The 16,271-nt window shown below is 39.3% G+C and overlaps 2 protein-coding genes across 12 annotated transcripts in view; one reads left to right on the plus strand and one right to left on the minus strand.

The window, feature by feature from the left end:
- Positions 1-16,271, minus strand: part of fbxo18 (F-box DNA helicase 1) — a 98,823-nt gene that overhangs the window by 80,366 nt on the left and 2,186 nt on the right. For 7 of the 11 annotated variants that reach the window (XM_059987097.1, XM_059987102.1, XM_059987100.1 and 4 more), the window contains exons 2-5: positions 9,134-10,438; positions 7,795-8,465; positions 1,144-1,274; positions 291-426 (exon numbers count right to left, since the gene is read on the minus strand). In XM_059987097.1, coding sequence (XP_059843080.1) covers positions 291-426; positions 1,144-1,274; positions 7,795-8,465; positions 9,134-9,149 — 954 coding nt within the window. In that variant the 5' untranslated portion in view covers positions 9,150-10,438. The remainder of the gene's footprint in view (positions 1-290; positions 427-1,143; positions 1,275-7,794; positions 8,466-9,133; positions 10,439-16,271) is intronic. The other 4 variants (XM_059987098.1, XM_059987101.1, XM_059987099.1 and 1 more) reach the window with 4 other exon arrangements.
- LOC132404301 (zinc finger protein 850-like) overlaps positions 10,501-16,271 on the plus strand; it is a 50,430-nt gene continuing 44,659 nt past the window's right edge. The window contains exon 1 of the mRNA XM_059988474.1: positions 10,501-10,579. Within this exon, the coding sequence (XP_059844457.1) occupies positions 10,501-10,579 (79 nt within the window). The remainder of the gene's footprint in view (positions 10,580-16,271) is intronic.

The raw sequence follows: 16,271 nt of genomic DNA on the forward strand, positions 1-16,271 counted from the left end.
GTCCGCACAATATGACCAACCCTTATCCCAGCCACTGAGCTCAGTGCCAAAATCCTCTGTGCATTTTGGCCTGAACCTCCAGCTCTCCCATCAGCCCAATTTCCCATCCTGATGATGTCCCAGTTGCATTTCCCTTTCACCCACCATGACTGAGTGCCACCTTGTCCCCCAGATCTGAATCAGGCCTCTGACTTCCAGTCCTAGGCAAGAGAATTTTATTTCTATTTGCTCCAAATAAGGGGGCAGAGGAGGAAGTGCGAGAAGAGAGGAAGCCCCCATGGAAAACCTACCCTGGCTGCTCCGAGAACATCTGGAAGGATCTGGTTAATGCATAATTTGGACTGGTTGAAGACAGGATGGTCCTTAAGACAATCCAGGACTGCTTCAGAGTTTACAGTTCTTGCATGCTGGAACGATGCCACATATCTAATTAGAAAAAGAAATCCAGAAACATCAGGAAGTTGGTAAAGCACACGAAATTGAAAATCATGATGTATCACTGGTCTTTGAGTACATTTGGGATGTCTCCATGGGTCATAGAGTACCCCCGGTACCTGATTGCAAATGGTGCCAAGTTGATGCTTTCACGAAAGCTGACTGTCAAGCAACCCACTGTTTACGAATGCCCTCTTTGCTTATAGGGGACCTACAGAACAGAGATAAGTACTGCACAGTCCAGGCCATTCAGCCCATGATGTCATGTCGATCTCCTAACCTAATCTAAGGTCAATCCGACTCTTCCCTCGTACATAGCCCTCTATTTGTCTATCATCCACATGCCTACCCAAGAGTTTCTTGAATATCCTGAATGCCTCTACATCTACCACCACCACTGGCAGTTTTCCAAGCAGATTTCTGTGTTTAAGAAAAACTTACCTCTGACATCCCCCCTATACTTTCTTCCAATCACCTTAAAGATTGCCCTTGTAATAACCATTTCTGCCCTTGGGTTAAAAATCTCTGGCTGTCCACTCTATCTACATCTCTTCTCATCTTGTACATCTCTATCAAGTTACCTCTCCTCCTCCTTCATGCCAAAGAGAAAAGCCCATGCTCACTTGTTCTCTCAATTCTGTCCAATTAAGTTACATAGTAATTATAGTTAGCATGCTCAGTTAGATCATTGTGAGACCAAGTACTTACCTTACAAGATTTAATATGCACTGTTTGTCACCCTTTGTGATTTTGTTTTCTTTCAGAATCCTGTCAACTTCCATCATGGCACTTCTTTCGCCCTTCCTGTATCGATAGTACAGTCTTTTCCATGGCACAAACTACAAAACCAAGATAAAGACAACCATAACATTGCATATAGAAATGGTTGCACACTGACTGAAAAATCAGCTAAACTGTTACATCAGTGGGAACATGGCAGCTTTTTCAGCCTCAGAACACAGGTCAATGGATTTGACTAATCAGTCACCCTGTGCATTTCCCATCTCCAGCACTGACAAGCAAATTCCCACATATGCATGATCTCTCCAACAAAAACAAAAACCATCTGGTACCCCTCCTCCTTCCCTTCCTTCTAGGGTCCACTCTCCTCTCCTATCGGATTCCTTCTTCTCCAGTCCTTTACCTTCTCCACCTATCACGTCTCAGCTTCTCACTTCATCCCCCTCTCCCACCCACCCACCATCCGCTTCACCTGGTTTCACCTATCACCTGCCAGCTTGTACTCCTTCCCCTCTCCCACCTTCTTATTCTGACTTCCAGTGGCATATCTAAGGCATGGCAGGTATGGCACGTGCCCTGGGCACCACTTGAAAGAGGGTGCCACTGAGCAGTTTCTGTTAAAGTCAGACAAGCCATCCTCAGTGAAAAAAGAAATTTCTTCGGATGTATGATCCATCTTTGATTATCATGGGTGAGAAGCACTAGAATGGCCTTATTTCAGAGCATTGTGTAAGAAGACCATAAAACGTTTCTTCATGAAGGAGGAAAGTGGAACTGAAGGATGGAAGAGACAAAAGTTGGAGGCGGTGGAAGCAAGGAATTCGAGCAAGTTCGAAGTTTTGAAAAGCCCAGAACAAGTAGTTCGACACGTTACATGGAGTCACCTGCACCTGCTACAAGTTTTTTAGAATCTGAAGGTGGATCAAGTACAAATGCGTCACAAGCCGAGGAGGAAGTCAAGTCATATAAATTCGAGTATGTTGAGATTAAGAGTGAGGCTGCCACAGAGAACGTGGACGTGACAGGAGGGGAAGACGATGGTGGTGGTGGTGCTGTTGTGTTTATTGACAAGATTTTACCAGACGAGATTGAACTTGATGACAGTGAACACAGTGAACTGGATGGTGTCAAAGAGCCTTGAACTATCATACTAGAAGTGATTGAACAACATGACGTTGGACTTCTAAAGTTTGACAAGGATACTGGAAAAGCAATTCTGCCTGACTCGTTGAGAACAGAAATAAAATAGCTGGGTTGGAAGTATTTCCAGAACATTGATGAGCCTTTCCTACCAAAAAATTACTACTCAATGAATAAAACTTGGTTCAAGAGGAAATTGGGAAATGGTTGTGGTGAGTAAGTGACTCGCTCATGGCTGGTCTATTCCCCTTCTAAAATGTCTGCATTTTGTATCTATTGTTTTCTCTATTCCTGGTCAGACCATCAATCCTCATTGGAGCAGGAGAGTGGATTCAACCAGTGGAAAGCACCTGAAAGGATTAGTGTTCATGAAAAAGCCAAGAATCATGGGAACACTTCACACAGTGAAAAGAAATGGAAAGAAATTTAGCTGGAAACAGATGTGTTATTGATGTGGTATTTCAGTCACAGATTGAGAAGGAAAAGCAGAAATGGTGTGATTGACAAGAATCCTTCACTGCATAAAATTCCTTACGACTCAGAACCTGGCCTTGCGAGGACACAGGGAATCACTTCAGCTAGACGATGACTCCAATGTGGGAAATTTCCTTGGCTTACTGAAACTACTGGCCATCTTTGACCCTGTCATAAAAGAACACCTTACTCATCTGGGAAGTCACCCTGGATCTACGTCTTATCTTTCACTGGGTGTCCAGAACGAATTCATCCACGATGGCATCCACTGTTCACCAGAGTTTACTGAGAAGCATTCGTAAAGCCAAGAACTATAGTCTCATGTTCGACTCGACTCCTGATTAGACACACCATGAGCAGGTGTCAGAAGTAGGGAGGTATGTGGAAGCTGATTTTGAGAGCTAGAGAAGGATGAAATGGAGCTACAAGACTGTCGGTCACAGTGTTATGACAACACTGCTGTGATGGCTGGACACTGAAATGGTGTTCATCAAAGAATAAGTGAGATAAACAACCTGGCAGTGTTTGTGAATTGCAACAATCACTCATTCAACTTGGTGGGTGCACATGCAGCCAAGCAGGATACAATGATGGTCATATTTTTTTGGAACCATCGAAGCTCTCTTTCTCTCTTTCAACTCAAAAACACCATGCCTGTGGTTGTTAAGCTGAAGTCTGAAACCAGGTGGTGTGCAAGGTCAGAAGCAGTGAAGTCCGTCAACAAGTACCTAGAGGAGATACTTCAAGTTTTCCAGGACATGACAGACAATGAAAACAAGACCAGTGAAACAAAGAGTGACATAAGGCAGCTGTACAGCCGCATGCTGGGTTATGATTTTCTGATTTTGCAACAAAGTACTCATTTGCATTGACCGTATTCAAAAGAGGCTGCAGGATCCTAGCATGAACTTCCACGAAGATACCTTGGATTTGAAACCCCTCCAAGATCATTTTTATGATGAAAGAGAAGTGTTGGTCAGTGAGTCAATTGAAGGAGGAGTCCGTCTCTGTCGAGAATGGAATATTGAAGTTGAAAGACGTCAGAGATGAAAGGAACGAATGGCTGATGAGAACTCGAGAGATGTTGGATTAACAGCTAAGAGGAAATGGAAAGAGTCACGAAGGGAACACTCGACCGTCTTCACAGAGAAATGGATGAAAGGTTCGTTTGTTTGCACAACACTGACGCCAAGTTTGGGTTCCCTCTCGATGTTGAGGGACCGTGTTACGGTACCAACAGTAATGACCTAAAGAAGTGTGAAAATTTGGCCGAATTGTACAGCTCTGATGTTGATGGACAGCAGCTATATGAAGAAATTTTGGATTGCAGAATATTGCTATCAAGGCAGGTCAACATGAAGTATCAAGACCTGAAGAGCTTCTTGAATTTATTGTTCATTATGGAGATGAGAGTGTCTTCTCCAATCTTCGCATTGCTATTCAGATAATGCTAACCATCGCAGTTTCCATCGCCAGCTGTGAGAGATCATTCAGCAAGTTAAAACTAATATTTTCGTATTTGAGAGCTTCCATGGGTCAAGGCAGACTCTATGATCTGGATCTGCTGAGTGTAGAAAGAGAAGAAACTGAAAAAACTGACTTTGATCCCATCATGGACCAAGTTGCATCAGTGAAAGCAAGGAAGGTACAGTTATAATTTTCACCTAGTGCCATGATTTGTTAATTAAAAGATTAACGAGCTTGACTGGTATTTTTGAGCTGATACTATGGTAAAGTTATCTAAAAGATGGGTGTCAGATGTTTGGACAGGGGTGCAATTTCAGTGCTTGCCGTAGGTGCTGTTTTCTGTAGATACGCCCCTGCTGACTTCTTTCCCCTTCCTTTACAAAAATGATGAACAAAGAAATTACAAACCCCATTTCCAGAAAAGTTGGGATATTTTCCAAAATGCAATAAAAGCAAAAATCTGTGATATGTTAATTCACGTGAACCCTTATTTAACTGACAAAAGTACAAAGCAAAGATTTTCAATAGTTTTACTGACCAACTTAATTTTATTTTGTAAATATACAAAAATTTAGAATTTGATGGCTGCAACACACTCAACAAAAGTTGGGACAGAGGCATGTTTACCATTGTGTTACATCACCTTTCCTTTTAATAACACTTTTTAATTGTTTTGGAACTGAGGATACTAATTGTAGTAGATTTGCAATTGGAAATTTTGTCCATTCTTACTTGATATAAGACTTCAGCTGCTCAACAGTCCATGGTCTCAGTTGTCTGATTCTCCTCTTCATGATGCGCCATACATTTTCAATAGGAAACAGATCTGGACTGGCAGCAGGCCAGTCAAGCACACACTCTGTGTCTACAAAGCCATGCTGTTGTAGCCCGTGCAGAATGTGGTCTGGCATTGTCCTGCTGAAATAAGCATGGACATCCCGGAAGCCTTGATGGCAATATATGTCTCTCTAAAATACTAATATATGCCTCAGTCAATGGTACCTTCATATACATGCAACTCACCCATGCCGTGGGCACTGATGCACCCCCATATCATCACAGATGCTGGCTTTTGTACCTTTCGTTGAGGATGGTCGTTTTCATCTTTGGCACGGAGAACTCGACGCCTGTTTTTTCCGAAAACTAGCTGAAATGTGGACTCATCTGACCACAGCACACAGTTCCAGTCTTTCAGTCCAACTGAGATGAGCTCAGGCCCAGAGAACTCACCGGCGTTTCTTCATAGTGTTGATGTATGGCTTCCTCCTTGCATAACAGTTTCAAGTTACATTTCTGGATGCAGCGACGGACTGTGTTAAGTGACAATGGTTTTCCGAAGTACTCCCGAGCCCAGGTGGCTGTAATTGTCACAGTAGCATGACGGTTTCTCAGGCAGTGCCGCCTGAGGGCTCGAAGATCATGCGCATTCAACAGTGGTTTCCGACCTTGCCCTTTACGCACTGAGATGTCTCTGAATTTTTTCACAATATTATGTACTGTAGATGTTGAAAGATCTAAATTCTCTGCAACCTTGTGTTGGGAAATGTTCCTTTTGAACAGACTAACAATTCTCTCACGAATTTTGGCACAAAGGGGTGAGCCACGACCCATCCTTGCTTGCAAAGACTGAGCCTTTGATGGACACTACTTTTATACCCAGTCATGATACCTCATCTGCTACCAATTAGCCCGCTTAATGTGGAGTCTTCCAAACCGGTGTTACTTGAATATTCTGTGCACTTTTCAATCTTATTTTAACTCTGTCCCAACTTTTGTCGAGTGTGTTGCAGACATCTAATTCTATATTTGTGTATATTTACAAAATACAATTAAGTTGGTCAGTAAAACTATTGAAAATCTTTTCTTTGTACTTTTGTCAGTTAAATAAGGGTTCACGTGAATTAACATATCACAGATTTTTGTTTTTATTGCATTTTGGAAAATATCCCAACTTTTCTGGAAATGCGGTTTGTAAACAGATAGATAATTTATTGATCCCAAAGGAAATTACAGTGGGACAGTAGCACTACAAGTGCATATATATATAAAAACAGAAGTAGAAAGAATAAAAAAATAAGTTACCACACACAGTCTAACAGGAGGGGGTCATCACTTCCTCAGCTATAGGCTGACTCATGATAGAGCCTAATGGCCAAGGGTATGAATGACCTGATATAGTGCTCTTTGGAGCAGCACAGTTGTCTTAGTCTACTAACAAAAGTACTTCTCTGCTCAGCCAAAGTGGCATGCAGAGGGTGAGAAACGTTGTCCACAATTGTCAGGATTTTCCATAGGGTCCTTCGTGTACCATAGCCTCTAGTGTATCTAGTTTGACTCCTATAACAGAGCCAGCCTTTCTAATCTTAGGGTTTCAGCACCTAAGTTACAGGGAAAGGTTGAACAAGTTAGGTCTTCATTCTTTGGAGTGTAGAATGTTGAGGGGGGACTTGATAGAGGTATTTAAAATTATGAGGGGGATAGAAAGAGTTGACGTGGATAGGCTTTTTCCATTGAGAGTAGGGGAGATTCAAACAAGAGGACATGAGTTGAGAGTTAGGGGGCAGAAGTTTAAGGTAACATGAGGGGGAATTTCTTTATTCAGAGAGTGGTTGATGTGTGGAACGAGCTTCCAGTAGAAGTGGTAGAGGCAGGTTTAGTATTGTCATTTAAAGTAAAATTGGATAGGTATATGGACAGGAAAGGAATGGAGGGTTATGGGCTGAGTGCGGGCCAGTGGGACTATGTGAGAGTAAGCATTCGGCACGGACTAGAAGGGCCGAGATAGCCTGCTTCCATGCTGTAATGGTTATATGGTTATATCAGACTACTGAGCCTATTGGCATCACCATATTGATGCCATTGACCCAACACACCATGGCATAGAAGACTATACAGGCCACAACAAACTGGTAGAACAGTTTGTGAAGGTGAGGCCTACATACTCCAAAGGACCTCAGCCTTCTCAGGAAGTAGAGGTGATTCTGGCCCTTCCTGTACACAGTCACTGTGTTGAGGCTCCACTCAAGTCTGTCATCCAGGTGCACCGCCACGTACTTGTATGTTGCTCTGGATTTCCAGCATCTGTAGAATCCCTTGTGCTTATGGCATGAAGGGAAACCATTCTGGCCCATTAAGTCCAATTCACGAATTGTACCTCATTCATTTTCCCTTTGACCTAAACTCATCACGTTCCCATCAATACTTCCCAGATTCCATCACTCCCCTGCACACCAGGGACAATTTACAGTAACAAACTACTCCACATGTCTTTCGGACATGAGTAGGACCTGGAGGAGATGGGAGGAACCTACATCGTGATGGGGATCATCTGTAATATCCACACAGACCACCATGGGAGATCAGAATGGAATCCAGGTTACAAAAGCTGTGTGGCAAATGGTTTCAGTCCCTCAGCTGATGAATTAGTGTCTGCCTTAGTGCCTTCCTGTTCCGGAAGTCAATGCCTGCAGGAGGTGGGGGAGCTGTATAGGAAAGCACAATGCATACTAAGTGATATCAGAAGAAACCAAGGTTTACCATTGGGTCACTGAGAACACGTCTCCATTGCTGACAGACCAGTCTGAAGCCATACAGATCCACCGCTGGCAGGTGACAGAACACAGCCCTGAGCATTTCATCTGGGAGCTGGGAGATGTGTCCGGAAGGCAGCGCCTGGGAGCCTGTGCATCCCAACAATCCAAAGTAGGAATCAGGGAGAGGTTCAACCTCTAGCTCAGCACCAGTGACTCCAGCTCTCATGTTATTCTGCTGCAGGGTGACAGGGGCATTTTCCAGGCTCCTTGTGGAGCGGTCCAATCCACTATCGCTGCTTGAACACCCTGGTGACAGCACAGGTGGTTTTCTGCTGGAGTTTGAATTCAGAACCAACACGTCATTTTCAATGGACGCATCACTGGAAAGAAAATCTTTGGGGTCGAAAGCAAAATCGAGCCCAGAGCTTGACTGGCCGACACTGGCTTCACCGCTGGTCGCATCCTCAGAAGGCCTCCGCGTGTCATCCGCCTGCTGTCTTTGGAGATGGCATAACTGGCCTGCTGCTTTCCTGCTCTTTGGGTACAGACCCCTATGCAAATCTCTGCCTGTGCCCATATAACTGAATGGCTGTGTCAGTGAGAATGCACCCACGCTGCTGTTACTCAGAGACAAGCAATCTGAGGAAGCAAGATGTTTGCGCTTGCCTCGTCTACCTGCACAGAAGAGAAAAAAAAAATCAAATAATATATTGAGAAACCTTTGATGTGGGTATTCCTTAATTTCTACCTAACCCACTCCTCAGCTTTTCTCTTCAGTCCTGCCAAAGGGTCTCGGCCCGAAACATCAACTGTTAATTTTTTTCCATAGATGCTGCCTGGCCTGCTGAGTTCCTCCAGCAATTTGTGTGTGTTGCTTTGGATTTCCAGCATCTGCAGATTTTCTGTTGTTTATGATTCCTTAACTTCCATTCACTTTATTAACACAAGCCTTTAACTCTGTGCCTTGGCTTTGCAAAGCAATGTTTGAACCACCAGTTTCTAGCCAAAGGAATACTCATGCAGAAAAAACATGACAGATTTCACCCAGCCTTTACTACCTATGAAATTTCACTTAACAAAACTCATCCCTTTTGTAACTCGAGCGACAACTGCATTGCCTTATTGGCAGTGTTGCTCAACCATTCAGGCTTTTGTGGTAGGCTACATATTTAATTCTCATAACCAGAAAACTGTGTAAATAAATCTAAGCTGATACCCCTGGTCTGTCTGAGGTGCCAACTTTCAAATGGAATTGTAAACCAAAGCCTGTCAAACTAAAAAAAAGACACGGCCTTACTTCAAGAGACCTGGGAAAAAAATTATCCCCCATTAAAACCAATTACCTGATTTTTTTTTCATTCTGCCCTTCACTCAAGTCTGCAGGGTAAATTGGCTACCATGCTTCCAATACCAAAATGGTATCTACACTCCACCGACTGGTGGTGTAGTGTTATCCACACTGGACCTCGAGGTGAGCGGTCCCGCATTCGAAACCAGCCGGCTCCTTGCACACTTTCCATCCGCGTTGGGTTGAGCAATGAGCCAGCAACCCAACCTCAAAAAAAAGACAAAAATGTTAAAGAAACAGTAAGGTTGTCGCCCTCTGTGCATACAAGGTGTGGAAAAGAACAACAACAATCTACACTTCAGAAGCACCTAAATGTACATAAAGTTGCTTAATTATTGTGGCTGAATCATCATTGGCAGTAAAACAAAGCAGAGCAGAGGCCTCGTTATTCATTTTTTATCGCACTATTTATTTTGTAATTTGTATTAATTTTGTGTTAATGCACAAACAGCAAACTTCACGTCATACAGGATGGTGATAATAAACCTGATTTTGATTCTGAGAAGTGTAGACATGCATGGTTTGATTTTTAATCAAAATGACCTCATAGTACTTCACCTACAATATTAAATCACAACAATAAATGTGGCAGCCAAGTACTGAGATAAATAAACATTGGTTGAAGGAGGAATTATGCCTAGAACTCGCTGTTTTTCTTCAACACAAGAGATTCTGCAGATGCTGGAATGCCAGCGTTACACACAAAATGCTGGAGGAACTCACAAGGTCAACAGCATGCATGGAAAGGAATGGACAATCAACATTCTGAATTGAAACCCCTCATTTGCTTTTCTTCAATGTAGCTTTAACCCACACCAAAACAATGGAAAGTGCAAGGGTGTCAGTGCACTAGTCACCAAATTTACAGAAAAAGCAGATTTCAACACATGAAAAGAGGTAGACAATTCAGCAGAACATCTCACATTTTAATCCAAAATGTAATATTCAAAGCAAATTATGGTTGAATGGGACAGAAGTGGTACTGGTAATGTAGAGAAGGTTATCGTGGTAAAAACAGCCTTTGCCAGTTCATTGTGTTTTGATTAAAGGGTACATTTTGCTTTATTCTATATCAGACTTTGAAATAAGCTAAAAATTTTGGAATCTATTTTACTCAGATCAAAGACAGGAATTTTAAAATTCAGACTTCATTACCTTGTCTTCACTTTTCCTTAATTTAAAAAATGGCTCATTGGATTTATTAAGCAAAATTAACATTAATTCGAGAAAACTATCAAACTCACACTGGGTCATCTTACTGAAAATCCAAATGTTCTTCCAGTGCTTCAGGGTAAATAAACTGTGAAGTTAAGAAAAAACTGTTAATCCCACAGTGGCTCAATTATGTAAAGTTCTGCTACGATGCAAATCTGGACCATCTGGCTGGCCAGAGGCAAGCTGCAGTACGGAAGCAATGATTTTCTCCAGGACGAGGGAAGTGGTATTTGGTGTGACACCCCGCCAGTCAGGACCTTTCATTAACATATTCAGTTATTGTAATGAAAGTTCCTGTCTGTATCACCTTTTCAAGAAATATTTCCTGCATTGGGCAGTATAAATGTGGTGATTCAAGCAATGACAAATAAGAAGGCTGCAGACAAACAAAATCATACAGCACACAAGACCATTTGGCCCGTCACACTTTTGGAAGACCAAACCAACTAGCTGCATTTCTCTGCACCCCTCAGCTTTGCAAGGCTTAGCAACACACACACAAATGCTGATGGGACTCAGCACGTCAGGCAGCATCCATGGAGAGGGAATAAACAGTCAAGACCATTCAGCAGGGCTGATATAACTCAATGCAAGGCTTTCTCTTTTCAGTAAAGTCAAAACCAACTGTATGAAATACTCATAAAAGAAAATAGTGAATAGGAATACTCAGCAGGCTGGGCAGCCTCCATGGAAAGAAAAACAGAGTGAACGTTTCAGGAGGTCTCAAGATGGCGCTTATGGAGTGAAACTGTTCTAGGCTTCGCTCCAATCCTTTTACTTTTTACTACCCCCTAATTGACCTGTTTATACCTATTCGAAAGGGGTTCATACTTATGAAATCTTTTTCAACTGTTTGAATGATTTTCAACTCGTTGAAATGTCTAAAGGAATTGAAACAGACGAAAGAACCGTTAACTTTGGGAGCAATTGCGAAACATATGGACCTTGAAAGATTGGAGAATAAATTAACCTCAAAGCTTTCTACGCTCCATGAAATTTTAAAGACAGTCGATGCAAAACTTCAATCACTTACACTGGATTCACAACAACAAGAAGCAAGAATTTTAGTTCTTGAAGATGCCGCTCGCCAGAGAGATCGCAAAATTGAAATTCTGCAACAGCAAGCTTCGACTTCTCAACTACTGGATCGTTATAAATCTAAAATCACTGATCTTGAAAACCGCTCTCGAATACAAAATCTCTGGATAATTGGGCTTCCGGAAAATGTTGAGAACAGTGATCTCACTGTATTTTTCTCTAAATTTTTAAAGGATGTCTTCGGTTCAGAAGTACTGGATACCCCTCCAATAATCGACCGTGCACATCGCATTTCTTGTTTTCAACCAGCTCCAGGTACGAAACCACGACCAGTGATTCTCCGGATTCATTATCCTCACACCAAAGAACGTTTGATTCGGGCTGCCCATAAAAAGGATATGATCAGCTTTCAAAATTTCAAATTTCATATTCTGGAAGACTATAGTCCTGAAGTTTTAAGGGCAAGAATGGCTTTTAAATTGGTTATGTCCAAAATTCATCAGAAAGGCTACAAGCAAGAGCTGTTATTTCCAGCACAATTGAGAGTTACTCTCAAATATAGGACTTAGCGGCTGTTCAAATCTCCAGTGGATGTTCAAAGATTCCTTGAAAAATAGTACTTTTTTTTTACTACGGGTTGACTCATGCAATAATTAGTCTATAGATTTGGATTTTATAATTTGATGATTTTTTACGTGATGGTTAACAGTGTATTTCTTAAACATGGTAAAGGTCCGTTTTTTTGGTTTATCCTGAGTTCATTCTTTTTAAATTGTTATTCTGTTAGTTCTGAAAGTAACTCATTAGGTTTTTCTTTTTTCATATACACTTTTTTAATACTTTTAGCGTTTAAATATTAATGTTTTTTTTAAATAAAAAACGTTTCTAAGATGTCGTTTCTTTTCCCCAAAGACCTTAGTGCTTGGATACGTCACATCCGTTTTGATGTGTCTGAATAAGTTTAAGGACTTTCTTTTAAAACACTAATACAGTATTATCCATTTATGGGTTTTAATGTTTTAATTTTTTTTTCTTTTTAAAAAAAATCCTTTTGTTTTATATATATAAACCACTAATTTTATAGTTTAATCTTTGCTATATTAACCCTTTCTTAAAATATGGGTGGTTTGTATCTTTTCTTTAACTTTTTTGTTTGAGTTACCGTCTTGAGACATGGGGGTAAAATTAGTTTTAGATTGCCTGCTTGCCTCATTTTGGCTTTTTTCCTGGGGCTTTGAGGGTGGAGGGAGGGGGACTTTTCTTTTTGCTTGCTTCACGCTTAGTTTTACTTCATGGGCTGATTCGAAACTACAAAATGGTTGCAGTGTCATAACTTCCAGTTCCTCCTTGAACTTACTTCCCTCTTCCGGATTCATGAGTTCATTTTTTTTTAACCTTATGTGTTAACTGCAATAAATATTGGCAATATGGATAAGATTATTAATTTTGTTTCTTGGAATACTAATGGTTTAAATCATCCAATCAAACAGAAAAAAATATTCAAAGTATTCCACAGAATGAATGCTAATATTGTCTTTGTACAAGAGACTCATGAGGAAGGTGGATAGTCAACGTTTTTTATGGTTTTGGAAAGGAAAACAGTATCACTCGAATTCCCAAGCCAAAGTAAGAGGCGTTTCCATTTTTATAGATTCTTCAACCTCTTTTATACACTATGAAACAATTTCGGACCCACAAGGTAGATTTTTCCTTATTACTGGTTTACTTTTTAATCAAAAAGTTGCTTTAGTTAATGTTTATGCTCCAAACATTGATTGTCCTGAATTTTTAAGTGTCTATTTACATCCTTTCCTAATTTGAATCAGTACATGCTGATAACGGGTGGGGATTTTAAACCGTTCGATGGATAGATCTAAGCCCAGCCAAGCTCTTCCAAATAGATCGGCCTCTCTTATTAATTCCTTTATGGTTGATTCTGGAATTTCCGAAATCTGGCATTTTTTACACCCCAATGACAAAGAATTTTCATACTTTTCTCACGTTTATCATAATTATTCAAGAATTGACCACTTCTTTATTGATCACCTACATCTTGTTTACCTACAGATGTTATCATTGTAAATATGACTCCATTACCATTTCTGACCATGCACCTTTGAAGCTATCTATTAAGACAATGGAGTCATCTTCTAATGCAAAATCTTGGAGGTTCAACTCTATTTTATTGCAGGACTCAGACTTTCTTAATTTTATTAAACAACAAATTGATTTTTTTTCAACAAATTCTACAGTAGAGATCTGTAGTGGAACTTTATGGGACACTTTTAAAGCATTTATTCGTGGACAGATCATTTCATACTCTGCTGGAGTTAGGAAACAAACTAATTTTGAAATATCAACATTGGTTGATAAAATTAAAGCAATTGATAAGATTTACTCAGTGACCCCCTGCAAAGAACTTTATAAAGGAAGAGCTGAACTTCAAATGGAGCATAGTTTATTATCCTCTTCGATTGAAAATCAATTAATTAAATCTAGAACTCAGTTCTATATACATGGAGATAAATCTGGCAAATTATTGGCTAATCAATTGAAAACTGCTTCAGTTAAACGACAAATTACTAAGATTCGTAAACGAGATGGCACTTTGACGATTGATCGTAAAGAGATAAATAAAGCCTTTAAAGATTTTTTATAATTCTTTATATCAATCAGAATTTGTTGAGGATTCTTCTATAATAGATGAATTTTTAAGAAAATTGAATATCCCAAAATTAACAACAGAAGATTGTGTATTTCTAGATGTACCTATTACAGAAACCAAAATAAAGGAGGCTATTTTTTCAATGAATTCAGGTAAAGCCCCTGGTCCGGACGGTTATACTGCAGAATTTTTTAAATCCTTTTCCTCTATACTCTCTCCTTGGCTTTGTAAAATTTTTAAAGATGTGTTAATTGTAGGTAAATTGCCACAATTTTTTTATATTGCCTCTATTTCTTTAATTCTTAAAAAAGATAAAGACCCCACTGAATGTGCATCCTATCGGCCTATATCCTTACTGAATATGGACTAAGATTTTTAGCAAAATTTTGGCCACTAGATTAGAAAATGTATTACCTCGGATTATCTCTGAAGGTCAGACTGGATTTATTAAAAACCGTTATTCATCTTTTAACATCAGAAAATTAATTATTATTTATATTCCTTCATCCAAAATACCAGAATGTGTTATTTCCTTAGATGCTGAAAAAGCATTTGATAAGAGTTGAATGGCCATATTTATTTAATACGTTGCAGCATTTTAATTTTAGTTCAAAATTTATATCATGGATTAAATTAATATATTATAAACCTTTGGCTTCGGTTTTTACCAATAATCAAAGATCTCCTTTTTTTCCAGTTATTCCGTGGTACAAGGTAAGGCTGTCCTTTACTATTTGACATTGTTTTGGAACCTTTAGCTATCGCCATTCGTGAATCACCTAATATTTTGGGTATCAGCCATGGACAAGGGACTTATAAGTTATTATATGCTGATGATTTGTTACTATACATATCTGACCCTGAGAGATCCATTCTGGCTATTTCGTCTTTGCTTGCTCAGTTTAGTAGCTTTTCTGGTTACAAACTGAATTTTAATAAGAGTGAATTATTTCCATTAAATATGCAAGTTCCAATTTATAATCATTTACCATTTAAAGTTGTCATAGATCATTTTACTTATTTAGGTATTAAAATTACCAAGAAACATAAGGATTTATTTAAAGTTAATTTTTTACCTTTAATTGACCAAATTAAGCAACTTGTTACTAGGTGGTCCCCATTATCTTTGTCATTGGTTGGTCGAATTAATGCTATTAAGATGATAGTATTACCCAAATTTTTATATTTATTCCAAGCATTACCAATTTTTATTCCTAAATCTTTTTTTGATATTATTGACTCCAAAATATCTTCCTATCTGTGGCAGAATAAAAATCCTAGACTAAGCAAAAAATATTTACAGAAGCCTAAGAAGGAGGGTGGTTTGGCTTTGCCAAACCTGAGATTTTACTACTGGGCAGTTAATATATGATATTTAATATTTTGGACACAAGAATCAATTATAGCATCTTGCCCACAATGGGTAAATTTGGAATGTAAATCTGTACAAGACTTTTGTTTTTAATTTTAGGATTTTTACTTCCTTTTTCTTTATCTAAATTGAATAAACAAATAACTAATGCTATAGTTAAACATACATTGCGAATATGGTTTCAATTTTGTAAATTTTTTGACTTGAATAAGTTTATCTTATCAAGCCTTATATCTAACTTTTTTCTTCGGCCCTCTTGTATGGATCAAGCCTTTGTATTATGGAAAACAAAAGTTATAACATGTTTTCGTGACCTATTTTTAGATAATAGTTTTATGTCCTTTGAACAGCTATCTAATAAATATAATTTACCTAAAAATCATTTTTTTAGATATTTGCAAGTTAGAAATTTCTTGAATAATATGTTACAGTCTTTTCCGAAATTATGTCCAATGGACATTACGGAAAAATTTTTAGCCCTGGATCCTTGTCAGAAGGGTTTAGTAGCCACCATTTATATGATCATGAAAATACAGCCAGAAGTATCAGAAAAAATTAAGAAGGAATGGGAAAAAGAACTTTATTGTCTTATACCCACTGAGCAGTGGGAGAAAATTTTACAATTAGTCAATTCTTCCTCCATTTGTGCTAAACATGCCCTAATACAATTTAAGGTTGTACATCGGGCTTACATGTCCAAGGATAAACTTGCTCGATTTTATTCTCATGTTAATCCAAACTGTGACAGATGTCATTCTGAAGTCGCTTCACTGACCCACGTTTTGGTCTTGCCCTTGTTTGCAAAATTATTGGAAAGATATTTTCGGTACTATTTCAACTGTT

Source organism: Hypanus sabinus, chromosome 13, assembly GCF_030144855.1.
Source record: "Hypanus sabinus isolate sHypSab1 chromosome 13, sHypSab1.hap1, whole genome shotgun sequence".
In the NCBI taxonomy this organism is placed as follows: Eukaryota; Metazoa; Chordata; class Chondrichthyes; order Myliobatiformes; family Dasyatidae; genus Hypanus; species Hypanus sabinus.